The 15,244-nt window shown below is 37.3% G+C and overlaps 1 protein-coding gene across 6 annotated transcripts in view; it reads left to right on the plus strand.

The window, feature by feature from the left end:
• PPARG (peroxisome proliferator activated receptor gamma) overlaps positions 1-15,244 on the plus strand; it is a 196,232-nt gene that overhangs the window by 146,306 nt on the left and 34,682 nt on the right. For all 6 annotated transcript variants that reach the window (XM_064362035.1, XM_021675645.2, XM_021675636.2 and 3 more), the window contains one exon: positions 7,898-8,036. In XM_064362035.1, coding sequence (XP_064218105.1) covers positions 7,898-8,036 — 139 coding nt within the window. The remainder of the gene's footprint in view (positions 1-7,897; positions 8,037-15,244) is intronic.

Consider the following 15,244-nt stretch of genomic DNA (forward strand, 5'->3'; position numbering starts at 1 on the left):
TGAAAATGGAAAGACGGGAACATTGTCAGTAGTTGGTTATAGGGATAAATCTAAGTTCTGAGGGCACTAAAACTTAGAAGCAAGCAGGGAAGAAGAGTAGCAAAAAGAGAAACGAGAAGAGGAAATCCAAGTGCCTTCAAGTTAGGATTAGAAAGAGTAGAAGGCAGAGAGGAAGGAAAATCACTTAATGAAACCTGAAGACTCTAGGGGAGTCCTTAACCTAACATAGATTAAAAAACAAGAAAATTAAGAGTTTTGTGTACTAACCTGCAGTAATTCGCAAACCATCCGAACTGTGGATTCCAGAATTCCTAGACTAAAATGTAAAGAAAGTTTTACTCACTTGGGGAGGGAAAATAGACATCTACACATTTTAAAGGTAAGAATAAGGAAAACATTATTCTTGGAAAATGTAAACATTTAGTAATATACTACTTAATATTTAAAAAATGTGAATCCACTTACCTTTTCATATGCAGTCTTTTAAAATTATTTTAATATGCTCAATGAATAAAATAGTATTTAATTGATTATATACTCATTGCACAGAATAAATTGTTCATAAATATTTACATTATAAAATAAACCCTGCCTCGGTTGGGGTTTTTATTCGGTGTAAAGATAAAGAACAGCAGTTAGGAAAGAATTAGAACATCTTGGTTCCTAAATAGATGATGGGTTGAAAAAGGAAACTTTTTTTTGAATTCTTATTCTGATTTTTATTGAATTCTTACTATGTACCAGATATTGTATGAGGTACATTTACATACATCATTATTTAACCACATCCTATTCAGGTTTTCTCATCTATAAAATGATTCAGATGATATTGGTAGGATGTGGTTATATAATGAAACATATCATTTGGCTTCTTCTAGTATACATCAGCAGTTCCCAAAGTGTGGTCTGGGGCTTGGGCCCTTTCAAGGCATCCATGAAGTTGAAACTATATTCATAATAATGACTTTTGTTACCTTTTTCACTCTCATTCTGTGTATGTGGAGTGTTCTGGAAGCTACATGATGTAGGATGGTGACATAACTCTGGTGGCTAATGGAATGTTTGCTTCTATGTTCTTGTATATAATAATTTCTCAGTTGTACTTTTTAGTGTGACAAATGTCAGTAATGTTAGCCCACATAAACAAAAGCTCTTTGGGGTCTTCTATAATTTTAAAAAGAGTAAAGGGGTCTTGCAGCCATAAAACCTTCAGCCTCATTCTGAAGAAATACAGTTACTTATTAGTTGCTACTTAGGAACTGAACAAAATTGCTGCCACATTCTGAATACTGCTGCATTAGACCAGTGGCTATCAGTAATCAAAAACATCTCCTTAGCTTATCACCAATACACAACAAAAAGCCAGGAAAATGGAATTAGCAAATGTGTTTAACTCATCTGCATGTATTTTCTGAGAGGTTTTTTGGCAGCTTCACATTTGCTGTTGCAGTAGAATGTGGGTTATATTCATAATTAAAATACAGTTGACCACAAAGCTGCAAGCTAATTTATGGGTGGAAAAGAATAGTGAAACATAGCATAAAACAACTGTTGGTAGGTCTTCTTAAACAGTTTTACAATGTAAATGGAACAGGTTTATATTAGTGATTCTTGCCAAAATTTGGTCAGACAGATGGGAATGAATAGATTGGGCTTGAATTAAGGTGAAATAGTGACAGATTCTTGGGTGTGTTAAAATTGCAAACTTATATAAAATAAAACCTTTAGCAACTGAAAGATATATATACTTTAGAACTTGGAAAGCTATCATTTATTTGTTGTTTACATGTTGGACACATGTTTTTTCTTTAGTAAGTTCCATCCTATTTTTTATCTTTAGTGAAAGATCATTTTAGAACCATAGGCGTACCTAAAGATATAAGTAAATACAATCTACCACATAATACGATGTAATCTATGTTTGTGTTTCTGTATACAAAAGAATGCCTTATGCTTGTTAGCCACTTGTATGTCTATTCATCCCTACTTCAGAAAGAGTTTTAATTCAGACCACTTTTTGGGAAAGCCAAGTGCAAGCCCCACACAGGGCTGTTAATCTCATTGTAAAAATCAACACCATTCTGAGGTCTCATTGTCCTCGATGTTTTGTTAAAACTAAAGCAATTAAGGAGAGGCCAGAGAAAAGTTTTCAAATGATTGAAAAATACAAATCACCTTCTAACAGACAAATGTGCAGACATTAGAAAAAATAATATATACACAAAACAATTTTCTGAAATGGTGACTGATGCATCTCCAACATACTATGTCACAGACTTCATGATCAGCAGAAGAGTAAATTGTTGAAAATGCATTGTTCTGTGGACTCTGATATAATAAAGAAGAGTGTTGTTAGAGTGTTTCTTCATCAGTAATATGAAGAAAATTTGGAGAAGCCGGCCTTGTTCTATAAATCAATAAATAATTCTACAGAAAAGCAGTTGGTAATATCTTTACATCTTCCTCTCTAGATTCCTTGAGTCAAATGACAAGAAAACACTTAGATATCATTAACTCATTGTAAAAAAAAAAAAAAGTAAAAGCAAGTTCCAAGGTACATGCTAAGATCTGTGTGTTCAGTTCAGGATTTTATTAACTTATACAGTGCATAATGTTCAGAGTGGTTATTCATTGAAGGACCTTAGATCATCACAAAAAATGTAATATACTTTTCAAAGGCGTCAGCTGAGGAATCAAGTCAGAAATTTCCATTGTAAAGATTAAACTGAACAATTCTCTTATCAAAAAACCTTCATCTCCTATCCATGACAAATAACTGAGTACTCTCTGAGCCATCCAGCAGTCAGTTAGCCAAGTAGCATTTTCACCCACTAATATTAGTCCAAAAAAAGTGAGAATCAAAAGAGAAGTCAAGGAATATCATAAAATAGCTATGATCGCAATGGCAAACATCAAAATTTTCACCAACATTTATCAGTGAGAACATTTTATACATTATACATTAGCATTCTATTCATCTGTGGGGAAAAAAAAAAAAAAACCTTTTTGATATCTGTAGGTCCTCAGAGCCCTTTGAGAATTAAAGAGGCTTCAACTGCCAGCAGATTCTACATTGGACATATTCTTTTTTTTTTTTTTTTTTTTTTTTTGAGACGGAGTTTCGCTTGTTACCCAGGTGGAGTGCAATGACGCGATCTCAGCTCACTGCAACCTCCGCCTCCTGGGTTCAGGCAATTCTTCCTGCTTCAGCCTCCTGAGTAGCTGGGATTACAGGCACACGCCACCATGCCCAGCTAATTTTTTGTATTTTTAGTAGAGACGGGGTTTCACCATGTTGACCAGGATGGTCTCGATCTCTTGACCTTGTGATCCACCCGCCTTGGCCTCCCAAAGTGCTGGGATTACAGGCGTGAGCCACCGCGCCCAGCCCTGGGCATATTTTTTAAGACATTGCTGATCTCACGAGAGATAGAGAAAACTCTCCAAAACAACATCACTGAAACAAAATGAAACAAACCCTCAGTTCCGAGCTGTGAGCTGCAGGCACACTTAGCGGGTCAGGGTTTTCCCCATGATAGATGCCCAGAGAGGTACAGGGGTGAGCATTACCGCAAAGGCAGATGCCTATAGCAGTTTTCTGAGCAATCTGTGAGAAGGAGCTAAGTTTAGGGCTTCTGAATTAAGCCAGGATTCTCAAGAGTGTCTTAAATAGAAATAAGTCAGTAGCACCCCTGGCTACTGAATTCCTAATTTAGACCTTGTAGGAGTCCCCCAGTTTAAGGTCAAGAAATGAGTTCCAAATAAATATCAGCAAGCATGTGAGAAGGTGAATGACACCTTGAATGACATTCATCAAAAACAGGAAGAGGGATACAGACTCGCCACTCATCCCCTAACCTTGGAAAGCAGAAATTGGATTGCCTGATACAGAATATAAAACAGCTGTTCTGAATTATTTAAAGGAAGAGGGCATAGGCTTGCAACAATAAACTATTAGGAATGACCAGGATGATTTGAAAACCAAGTGAAAAAAAACAAGTGAAGCTTCTAAAGTTAAAAAATATAATATTGAAATAAAAATTCATTGAAAGGGTTAGATAGCTTACTGGACACAGCAGAAGAAAAACCTGAAACCAAAAGAGATATGCAAAGAAATTGCCAAGAATTAAACCAACAGTGTCTTAAAGAATATGTCCTATCCAGGATCTGCTGGAATTTCAAGGCTTTTAGTTCTTGAAGAGTTTGTAGGATCATTGAATATTAAAAAGGTATGTCTTCTTCACTGATCAATAGAAGAGTAAAGTGCAGAACTGTTCTTACTAATGAACTTTGGTGAGAACTGTTTGTTTTTGCTTTTGCCAGGGTAATCATATATTTTCATGTTATTTTGCTTCTGTTCTGATTTTTGACAATATTAGTGAATAAGTAGTGAGAAGAAGATGGAAAACATAAAAGGGACGTTGAGAAATGTGAAGGCTAGAATAAGAAAATCTACTACTTATCTAACTGGAGTCCAGTACCGATGAACAGATGAAGCCAAAGCTGTGAGGCAGAAACAACACGTCCAAGAAGATAAACGAAAAGAAATTCATGCCCGGACACACTGCAGTAAATTTGCTGAATCCTAAAGACAAATAGAAAGTATAAAAGCAACCAAAGAGAAAAGGTAGATCACCTTAAAAGTAAATTGACAAGAGCCTTCTCAACAGCAAAGTAACAGCAGAAGGATACTAGAATTCAAAGTATTTAGAGAAAATAACTGAGTACTCAGTAATCTCTCAAGAATGAGAGTGAGCCGTGCATAGTGGCACACGTCTGTGATCCCAGCCCTTTGGAAGGCCAAGGTGGCTGGATCACTTGAGGCCAGGAGTTCAAGACCAGCCTGGCCAGCATGGCGAAACCCCATCTCTACTAAAAATACAAAAAAAAAAAAAAAATTAGCCAGGTGCGGTAGTGCACACCTGTAATCCCAGCTACCCGGAAGGCTGAGTCCCAAGAATCACTTGAACCCGGGAGGCGGAGGTTGCAGTGAGCCTCTCATAGCACCATTGCACTCCAGCCTGAGCAACAGAGTGACACTTTGTCTCAAAACAAAAATGAATGAGAGTGAAATGAAAATGTCTATGGGTCGAAAAAACAAAAACACTTAAAGTACATTTCAAGGATAGTAAGCCAAACAGAGGAGAAGATATTTAAACATCTGTAACAGACAACAGATGAATATCCGTATTTTTTTAAATGTCTAAAATTCAATTTTAAGGAAAAGACAGAAACTGGGAAGTAAAAAGCCAGGGACATACGAATGGAGATTTACATTCAATTTTTACATTTTAGACTGTCAAAAATTAAGTAGTCTGACAACACCAAATGTGGAAGAAACTAGAACTTTCATAAAGCACTTGTGGGAGTGTAAATTGATAGCCACTTTGGAAAACAATTTGGCATTATCTTTTAAAATTTAATATTTACATGTTATACAATCCAGAAATGCCACTCCTAGGTAACTCATACATATACATCTTAAAACATTTACAGGAATATTTAAAGAAACACTTCTCATAGTAGCAAAAAAATTGATGACATTTCAGAGGTCCATCTGCATACAAATAGGTTAATAAATTATAATATAGTCATACAATGGAATATTATATAATTATGAAAATGAATAAATTCAGTCTTTCACCAAAAAGAATGTAAATTTTAGAAACCTAATACCAAATTTTAATAGTGTCCCCAAAACTACATATAGTATAATATCACTTAATAAAGCCTCAAAACAAGCAAAATTAAACAGTATATTATTTTGTTTTACATAGCAGGTGATAAAATGATATTTTCTTACCTTTTTTTTTGAGACAGTGTCTCACTCTGTTGCCCACACTGGAGTGCAGTGGCACGATCATGGCTTGGCTTACTGCAGCTTTGACCTCCTGGGCTCAGATGATCCTTCCATCTCAGCCTCCAGAGTGGTAGCTGAGACTACAGATGTGTGCCATCACACCTGGCTAAGTTTTTTGTATTTTTTTATAGAGATAAGGTTTCACCTTGTTTTCCCAGGCTAGTCTAGAACTCCTGGACTCAAGCGATGCATTGCATCTGCCTTAGTCTTTCAAAATGTTGCGATCAAAGGTGTGAGCCACCGTACCCAGACTGTATTTCTTAAAGATCAAGGAAACGATAAACACAAAATTGAGAATAATGATTACTTTGTCAAGCCTATTGCCTTTGTAACATCTCAGTCACAGTTTGGAGTCACAAACTACCAGAGATGGAAGTGCTTTCTCCTTTTACAGTTGAAAAAGGTGAGGCCTGGAAAGGAAGTTACGTGACATCTGTATTAATTTCACAAATTTTAACGGAGCACTATCATAGGCATTTGGATTCCATCCAAGGGTATAAGAGACTATTCTTGCCCCTGAGGAGCTCATAATTTTAATTGAGCAGTAAGGGAGAGGCAGAAAATAAACACTTAAACAATAATAAGTAAACCCTGTGGTGTGTTAGAATATAAGAGACTATTCCTGCCCCTGAGGAGCTCATAATTTTAATTGAGCAGTAAGGGAGAGGCAGAAAATAAACACTTAAACAATAATAAGTAAACCCTGTGGTGTGTTAGAAAGTTGTAAGTGCTATTGAAAAGAAGAAAAACTAGAACAGAGTAGATGATCAAGAGTTCCAGAAGAGAGGTGTGGGAAAGGCCACGGTATTACATAGGTTGGCCTAGCCCCATTGGGAAGGTGAGATGCAAAACTTGAAGGCCATGAAGGAAATAGGAAAGTGTGTATTTAGAGAAAGCTTTCCACTTGAGGAAAGAAGGAAGTCAAGAGTGATTTCAAGGATTTTGGCTTGAGAAACTGGGAGGATGGAGTTGCATCTGCTGAGATGGAGAAAGCCACAAATGAAGTGAGTTTGTAGGGGAGAGTCAGGACTTCAATTTGGACAGGCTAGCTTAGAGATGGCAATTAATTATTTAAGTGAAGATGTCAAGTAATCGGTAGAACATACTCATCCAGAGTTCAAAATGGAAATTTGGTGAAAGTCAAAATGCATGTCAGTGACCAAAGCAATACTCATGCAGTGCTTTTTGCACCAAACAGGGCCAGATACATTTGAAATAATTAGCAATTAAGTTTTATGAAGATGAACACAACAGAAATAAATAGGAATATGAAGAACCAAAAAAATGAAGTCAGAAAACATGTCCGATTTGTTTTTTTTCCAACACTGTCCTAAAGATATAAATATAGCAGAATATTCAGTTGGCTTCAAATTGACATATTTGCCACTTTGAGATAGCAGTCGATTTTGTGAGGATTTATCTGATTGCTTGTCATGTTATTTCCCGTAGTCTCTTTCTGTCTGTAAGCCACAACAATGATGGGGCACACTTTCAATAACATAAATAGTGAAACAAATTCTGCAGGAAATTATGCAACATAGAGAATTCCAAAAAAAAATTATCCACATGTGGATTTTTATTGGCCCTGATCATGTTTTAGAATGAAATGATTATAACTTTGCCAGACTGCTTAGCACAGTTACAAAGGCTGGGGCATGCTGTTGGAATGATTTGCAGAGAGACTGAACTGATTACATGGTGTTTTATTTGCGTTACATTAAATCCAGAGCACTTTTTAGAGCATGCTGAAAACCAAATGTAGAGCCAAGATGCAATGAAAGCCGTCAGCTGGATGTGGTCAGTGTTTAAGAGCTAAAAAAAAATAAAAATAAAGGACCTGGAGATTCTCTGGTTCTTTATTTTATAGTAAAGAAAATTTAGTTCCAGAGAGGTTAAGTGACTTGTCTAAAGTCACCAGTAACAAAATGTGTTACTTTTCTGATTCCTAGGTCAGTATTCCTTTAGCTATAGGTTGCTGCTTCCGTGTGTCACAAAGACTTAAAATTTGCTTCTTTTTTTTTAAATATCCCTTTGCAGGGTTTCTTCCGGAGGACAATCAGATTGAAGCTTATCTATGACAGGTGTGATCTTAACTGTCGGATCCACAAAAAAAGTAGAAATAAATGTCAGTACTGTCGGTTTCAGAAATGCCTTGCAGTAGGGATGTCTCATAATGGTAAGTAAACAGTCATCACTATATACTTTATTATTGTCATTATAGCTGCCAGATCAGTGGACACTAAGACCATTGCCAAAAGTGTGTACAGTTTTTCAACCAAATGCCAGAATTTAGAATATTGCATGCTGTTAAAACATTTCTCATTTAGGTCAGTGTTTATAAGGCTTTTTACTATAGAACCCTTCTCTCTGTGGTTGGACATCAGCCATGAGGAGAGAAGAGACCTGAAAATCTGGGGGAGGATGGGAAAAACTTTAGTATTTTAGAATAAATATAATGATCATTGTGATTAATTTTTATATTGCTTCAGTGCGTTGAAAACAGAATTGCATTTTACTTATGTGTATCAGTAGTGTCTTGCTACTTTAAATTAAGAAACTCCTGAAGATGTCTGTGTCTGGAACTTAAAGTGGCATGTGAGAATTTAGACTCATTCATTTTTTTTTTTTTTTTTTGCTCTGTATTATGCAAAGAGGAATGTTCCTTTCCTTCACTTCAAGAAACATCCATGAGTTGTAGAAAGGGTAAAACAAATTATTTTTATAGTTCTGAAAAACTTCAATGCCATAGAAACATAAGAGAATAAAACTTTCTACTTTTGAAACCTGTATCTAAAGTTAAGCTTATGAGTTTGGGTGTCAACTTAAGGGAAGTCATATAGAAGACCTGAGAAAAGACCTATGTTTTCATAATCTGTGGAACTAACTCAGTAAAGTCCTAGAAGACAACATGGTTGAAAAAATAACTCTTGATCACCATTTGGTTCTGATTGGTTGCCTGGCTGACAAAATAAATTTTAGGTGTAACTTGATATTTGTCAAGTACTAATCAGTTTGTCAAGTACTTACATTTGTCAAGTATTAATCAGTTCTTTCAGTGCACTCAAGAAATAAAAAATGCCAACATGATCAAATTAAAGTTGAAGTTTCGTTTTATCAGCTATCCTATTTTTTTCTTTCTTTTGCTTTCATCTCTCTCAAAACTGATCTAGTAAGAAGATAATCTCTGAAGTCAGTCTTCATCTATATGGACTCTAAAGCATCTGAGAAAATTAAATTTTTGTTCTATCATGTAGATATTTGGTTTTCACAGTGGAAACCATCAGGATATTTGAGAATCACTCATTGATTAATAACCTACCCTTTAAAAATAGTTCATTACTATGGGTCAGTTCCTCTAACAGCAAGAATGTATTTTGAATAGAGCTATCAACAGTACTGAACAAGATGGAAATTTGGTCCAACTTTCCTCAACAATTGACTACATCTGCTACATACAACTGCCGTCATGGATTGCAAAATAATTTGCTGGTTCAGTTCCATCAGTTTCCTTTTATTTCAGACCTCATAAAACATAAGGGCAAGTTTCCAAGTCAAGAGTTATATTTTAGGTGATGCAATCAAGCTGCAATAAACTTATTTCATCTTTATGAAGAAATCATTGACTTTGAGGTCATTATCACTGAGACAGCCTAGGAAAGCATGCCAGTTCCGCTTTTAACACTGTTTTTTGCCTATTAAAAATTTATCACTTCACACATTCATGTAAAATATAATTCCTGTTACTTATTGGCAGTGCATACATTGATGTAAAATATATTTTCTGTTGCTTACAAGCATTGTATATGTTTACATAAAATCAATATCCAATTGCGTATTGCTTATAGGCAAATATTATTTAAAGCCCAACCTATGCAGTATGGATGGTATAATTTTCTCCTCCCATAAAAGTCAAAGAAAGCTATCATAAACTTGATAGGTCATCTTCTGATTTCATATGACTATTTGTTTTATTTCTAGAGAGGGTCAATCTTGTTAGGGAGTGTTCAGTTAGTTCTAGCGAAAGCAAGAAAATGCAGGAATTAAGTGTCATGACATCAGAGATTTAGGCAGTTCAACACTTTAAAAATTGCAAACATGACTAAGAAAACCTCAGAGGTTTTTTGGGAGTTTGTTTGCTGCAAAGAAAAGAAAACGTCAGACTAACAATGAGGTTTTGATTAGTTTTGCTGTTCGCTGGATGAAGAAAACATGTCTAAATACAAAGTTTTCTAGGAGGTTGAGTCACTATTTAAAATCCATTGCTTTGACCAATCTGAAAGCCAACAGGGTTTTCATTCATATAGAATGCCTTTTTAAGTTATCAAAAGAGGCTCCGAGTATTATACAAAAATGAGCACCCAGCTGCTTTCAGTATGCGCAAGAAAACATGAACGTCCCCCAAAGTAAATGTACTCCATTCTCTGTTAACTTTATTTCTGCTCTCTGATCTCGGATTAGTCTGGTTGATGAATATAGCTTCCCCTTTGGCCATGCACTCACAGCTTTGAAGGAGGCTTCTGAAGGAACCCATAGGGAACCCTAAGGGCTCTTGATAATATTGTTGGATAGTCACTGAAATCAGTGGTCACTATGTCCTTGCACTTTTGAGAACTCTATGATTTTGTGTAATGCAACAGCCTAACTCACTGGATTTTTCACTTTTTAGTCAGCTATTCTGTGCCTTCTCAAATATATAGGCATCTGGCATGTCAATTGCCTGAATTTAAAAGTTTTCACCTATATGTTTTGGTGCCATAAAAATAAGAATATAATTTATATACCTGAATCAGGTCTATGTGTTCTGATCAATTGCTCAGCAATTTCGGGCAGTTGGTTTGATGGTTATGTGGTAATGTAGCCCCAGAGAAGACATCCAGAGCCTCTGGGCTAGCGAAAGTATAAATGGCATATTAGGCTTTGTAGGGTTACAGCTCTTCAGAAGGAACTTTCATTTTCATTGCAACACATCGCCTACATGTTGTAGAAGAACATCATTTTAGAATTCTTCCAGTTAGAAACATAGTTTCTCAAATATTCACTTTCAGCATTGGATAGAAAAAGTACCCAGGTTGATTGATATGCTTTAGAAATATGGTTTTTTTCCTGCAAGTAATGAAAATAAACATACCTTCTTAATTATTTTGGTCATTTAGCAACCCATCATTTCTAGACCATGGGTTAATTCCACCAGTTGCTCAGAAGTCTTCCTGAGTCATCTCAAGCACAATCAATTCACTACTGTGTCTGTCTAGACACTGCCCTCAGAGGAAAGCTCAAAATGAAAATGAAGCAGAAATACAGACCTGCTTCCTAGGCCACTCAGAGGTGCATGTACCTTACTAAGTGATATTGCATCAACTATTCTTTGTTAGTGAAGCTGGTGTCTGCAGAATCTTGATAAAAAGACTCATGAATGATGTTGCTTCTTTAGTCAGATGGGTTCTTGCATGCATTTTTATAGTTTTTCAAAGTAGTCTGTTTTTTTTGAGACGAAGTCTCTCTCTGTTGCCAGGCTGGAGTGTAGTGGTGCAATCTCGGCTCACCGTAACTTCTGACTCCCTGGTTGGAGCGATTCTCCTGCCTCAGACTCCCAAGTAGCTGGGATTACAGGCACATGCCATCACGCCCAGTTAATTTTTTGTATTTTTAGTAGAGACGGGGTTTCACCATGTTGGATGGTCTTGATCTCCTGACCTCGTGATCCACCCGCCTTGGCCTCCCTAAGTGCTGAGATTACAGGTGTAAGCCACTGCGCCTGGTGTCATTTTTGTTTTAAAGTCTTGCTGTCAAGTCCTTGATAGTAATCACATTTTAAAAATGTCTTCTTTATTTTTATTTTATTATTATTATTATTATTATTTGAGACTGAGTCTCACTCTGTTGCCCAGGCTGGAGTGCAATGGCACAATCTTGGCTCACTGCAACCTCTGCCTCCCAGGTTCAAAAGATTCTCCTGCCTCAGCCTCCTGAGTAGCTGGGACTACAGGTGCCTGCCACCATGCCCAGCTAATTTTTGTATTTTTAGTAAAGACAGGGTTTTACCATGTTGGCCAGTCTGGTCTCGAACTCCTCACCTCAGGTGATCCACCCGCCTTGGACTCCCAAAGTGCTAGGATTACAGGTGTGAGCCACCATGCTGGCCTTGTCCTCTTTATTTTTAATAAAATTATTTAGTCATTAAGAATTTTGACTAGTGGGCCAGGCATGGTGGCTCATGCCTATAATCCCAGCACTTTGGGAAGCTGAGGTCAGAGGACCACTTGAGCTCAGGAGTTCGAGACCAGCCTGGGCAACATGGCGAGACCCCATCTGTACTAAAAATACAAAAAATTAGTTGGGTGTGCTGGCATACGCCTGTGGTTCCAGCTACTTGAGAGGCTGGAATGGGAAAATCGCTTTAGCCCAAGGTGCAGAGGTTGCAGTGAGCCATGATCATATCACTGCACTCCAGCCTGGGTCACAGAGTGAGACTCTGTCTCAGAAAAAAGAAAAAAAAAAAAAGAATTTTGACTAGTGAATAATTCATATTCAGAGCTACCTTTAATGTATGAACTAAATAATAAAATAGTAAGTTTATGCTAAGTGCATTTTTTATTTTTAAAATTTTATGTATTATTACTATTTTTTTTTTTTAGAGATGGAGTCTCACTATGTTGCTTAGGCTGGGCTTACCTCAGCATCTGGAGTTGCTGAAACTATAGGCACGTGGCACTGTACCTAAGCTATTTAAGAAAATAATCTAGAGAAGAACTGACATGTTATTTCTGAGCCATTCAGTTAGGTTTTCTCTGTAACATTGAGATTTGGTTAAAAATGTTTTTCATAAATTTAAAAACTAGTGAAATCTTAGCTTTGCTGACTAGAATGTCTTATGATATAAATGAGAGGGAGTTTTTATTTTTTTTAAAAAAACCTGACAACTTTAAAAATAAATTCTCAGTGGCTTCAAAAATCCAAAATGATTTCACAAATTTTTGCGACATTCAACATTTTTAAGATAGTTCTCTCAATGCCTTGCAAACAGCAGCTCTAGTGTATATTGAGAAAAAGGGAAAAAGTCTGAATGGCAAATAGATTTCAACTTTATTCCTTTTTTCCTTTAGTCTTCTTAGTTGTTTAAAGAAAAATTACCCAAATGTTACCTTTAAGAAAAGGTAACAAAGTCCTAATGCATGTGGCAGTACGTGGCTGCTCCTGCCGCCCTGTCCCCTACCCTGAATGGACTCCAGAACCGTCCGTGTTGGAGCCCACCTCCTTTCCCCACCCCTGCCCACTTTCCACTTACATTTCACAAACTCTGCACTTTGCTGGAAAATGGCTTATGCTTGGATGCCTCTAGGCCTCTGTTGATGTGTCTGTCTGTTCCCTGTGGAAAGTCTACCTGACATTCAAGGCTGCGTTCAAATGCCTTCCTTCCCATGAGACTTTTCTGATTCCCTGCTCTTCCTTTTCTGTGTGTTTCATACCTTCCTGTGATACCCCATTCTACCTTAAAAGGTAAGAGAGTGACAAAATATGTATTACTCCCCCCAAAAAATACTGATAGCAGTAAATATGATAGAGAAAATACTGGAATTGGGAAATCCATCAGAAGACCAATGTAATATTAGAAAATAAGAAATTGAGAAGGGTAAGAAGAAAGGAAATTGAGATAAATACCAGAGCAGTGACCACTGAATAAAAGCGCCTGAAGGGAGAGAGGTGGTCAAAGATTGTTTAGGGTTGTAGTTTGGGTAATAGAATGAATTAACCAAGAAAGGAATACAGGAGGAAGAGCCAGTTTGGAGGAGAAAAGTTTAAATTCAATTTTATATTGTGTTAGAGGTGCCTATGAAGTATCCAGCATCCACATATAAAGGAATATAGGAGGACATGAAAAATAAGGCTCCAAATTTCAGTAAAGAGAGAGCAGGAATCATCAGCACCTGTTGTAGGTTAGTGAGGTCAAACTAGGAACCACAGAATACAAGCTGAGGGAGAGACACCGTCAGAGAGATCTGAAGAGCAGCTGGCAGAAAGTTAGAGGACCCAGAACAGCAAGAACCAGCACAAAAAATTTTAAAAATAAGAGGATGGAGCTGGTCACAGTGTTAAAGGCTGGGAGAATGCTGGAGAGCTCAAGTCTATTGAGAACTTAGGAGAGGCCCTTAGTTCTGGCCACGAGAAAAGCATTCAGGATTTTTACAAAGTTTCGGTAAATCCCAGTGAGTCCAAAGCTAGATTGCAGTAGATCTTGAAGTAAATAGAAAGTGACAAACACAGAGTGAAAACAACTTTTTCAGTAAGTTCAGTGGTAGAGGAAAGATAACTTAAAGAGGAAGTAATAGTAGAGTCAGAACCTTAAACACCTTCCTGGGCAGAAAGGCCAGAGCCAGTACAGAGAGGTACACTAGAGAGAGACTCATCGTATAATATATCCAGTCTCTCCTATCAGACATGTCCTTTCCATCCTTTCCCCCAGCCCCATCTGTGTAGCACAGTCTTTCATCAAACAAGTGCTCAGTGAATGAATTAAAGGATGTCGGGTAAGACATCAGGGAATTGGAGATTGAGTTAAAAGGCAAGCTGGTGGTGTTTTGCTCATCTCTACTTTTGAAAGTAAACCTAGGAGAATGTTTAAATGTCCTCTACAAATGGTGTGAAAAATGGTACCTCTGCATAAAAATAATTTAATATTAATGCTGAGATTGCTCCTTGTTTTACTTTAGAGGAACTAGAAAATGATAGATATTAGGTTGCCAAATCCTGCAGAACCTCAGCAGGCACAAGTTTTTTGTTTTTTGTTTTTTGTTTTTTTTCTCTCAAGAAAGAGAAGTGAGCGGAGCATGGTGGTGCGTGCCTGTGGTCCCAGCTACTCAGGAGGCTGAAGTGGGAGCGCCTCCCTTGAGCCAGGTGTTCAAGACTGCAGTAAGCCAAGATCACACCACTGTGCTCCAGCCCGGGCAACAGAATGAGACCCTGTCTCTTAAAAAAGGAAAGAAAGGGTGGAAGGAAAGGAGAAAGGAAGGAAGGGATGAACAGAGGGAGGAAGGAAGGAAGAGAGGGAGGGAAAATGAAGGAAGGGAAAGAAGGAAGGAAACAAAGAGAGGTGAGCCAGGTGTAGTGGCTCATACCTGCAATTCCAGCACTTTAGGAGACTGAGGCAAGAGGATCACTTCGGCCAGGAGTTTTGGTGAGATCCCGTCTCTACCAAAAAAAAAAAAAGAAGAAATTAGCTGGGCCTGGTCATGTGTGCCTGTGGACCCAAATACTTGGGAGACTGAGGCAGAATTATCACTTGAGCCCAGAAGGTTGCAGTAAGCTATGATCATGCCTCTACACTCCCTTGTGGGTGATGGAGAAAAACCCTGTCTCTAAAAAAAATTTCTTTTAAAAAGGTGAAAA

This window comes from Aotus nancymaae, unplaced genomic scaffold (genome assembly GCF_030222135.1).
Source record: "Aotus nancymaae isolate 86718 unplaced genomic scaffold, 86718_ANA_hifiasm-v0.15.2.pri h1tg000046l, whole genome shotgun sequence".
Classification (NCBI taxonomy): Eukaryota; Metazoa; Chordata; class Mammalia; order Primates; family Aotidae; genus Aotus; species Aotus nancymaae.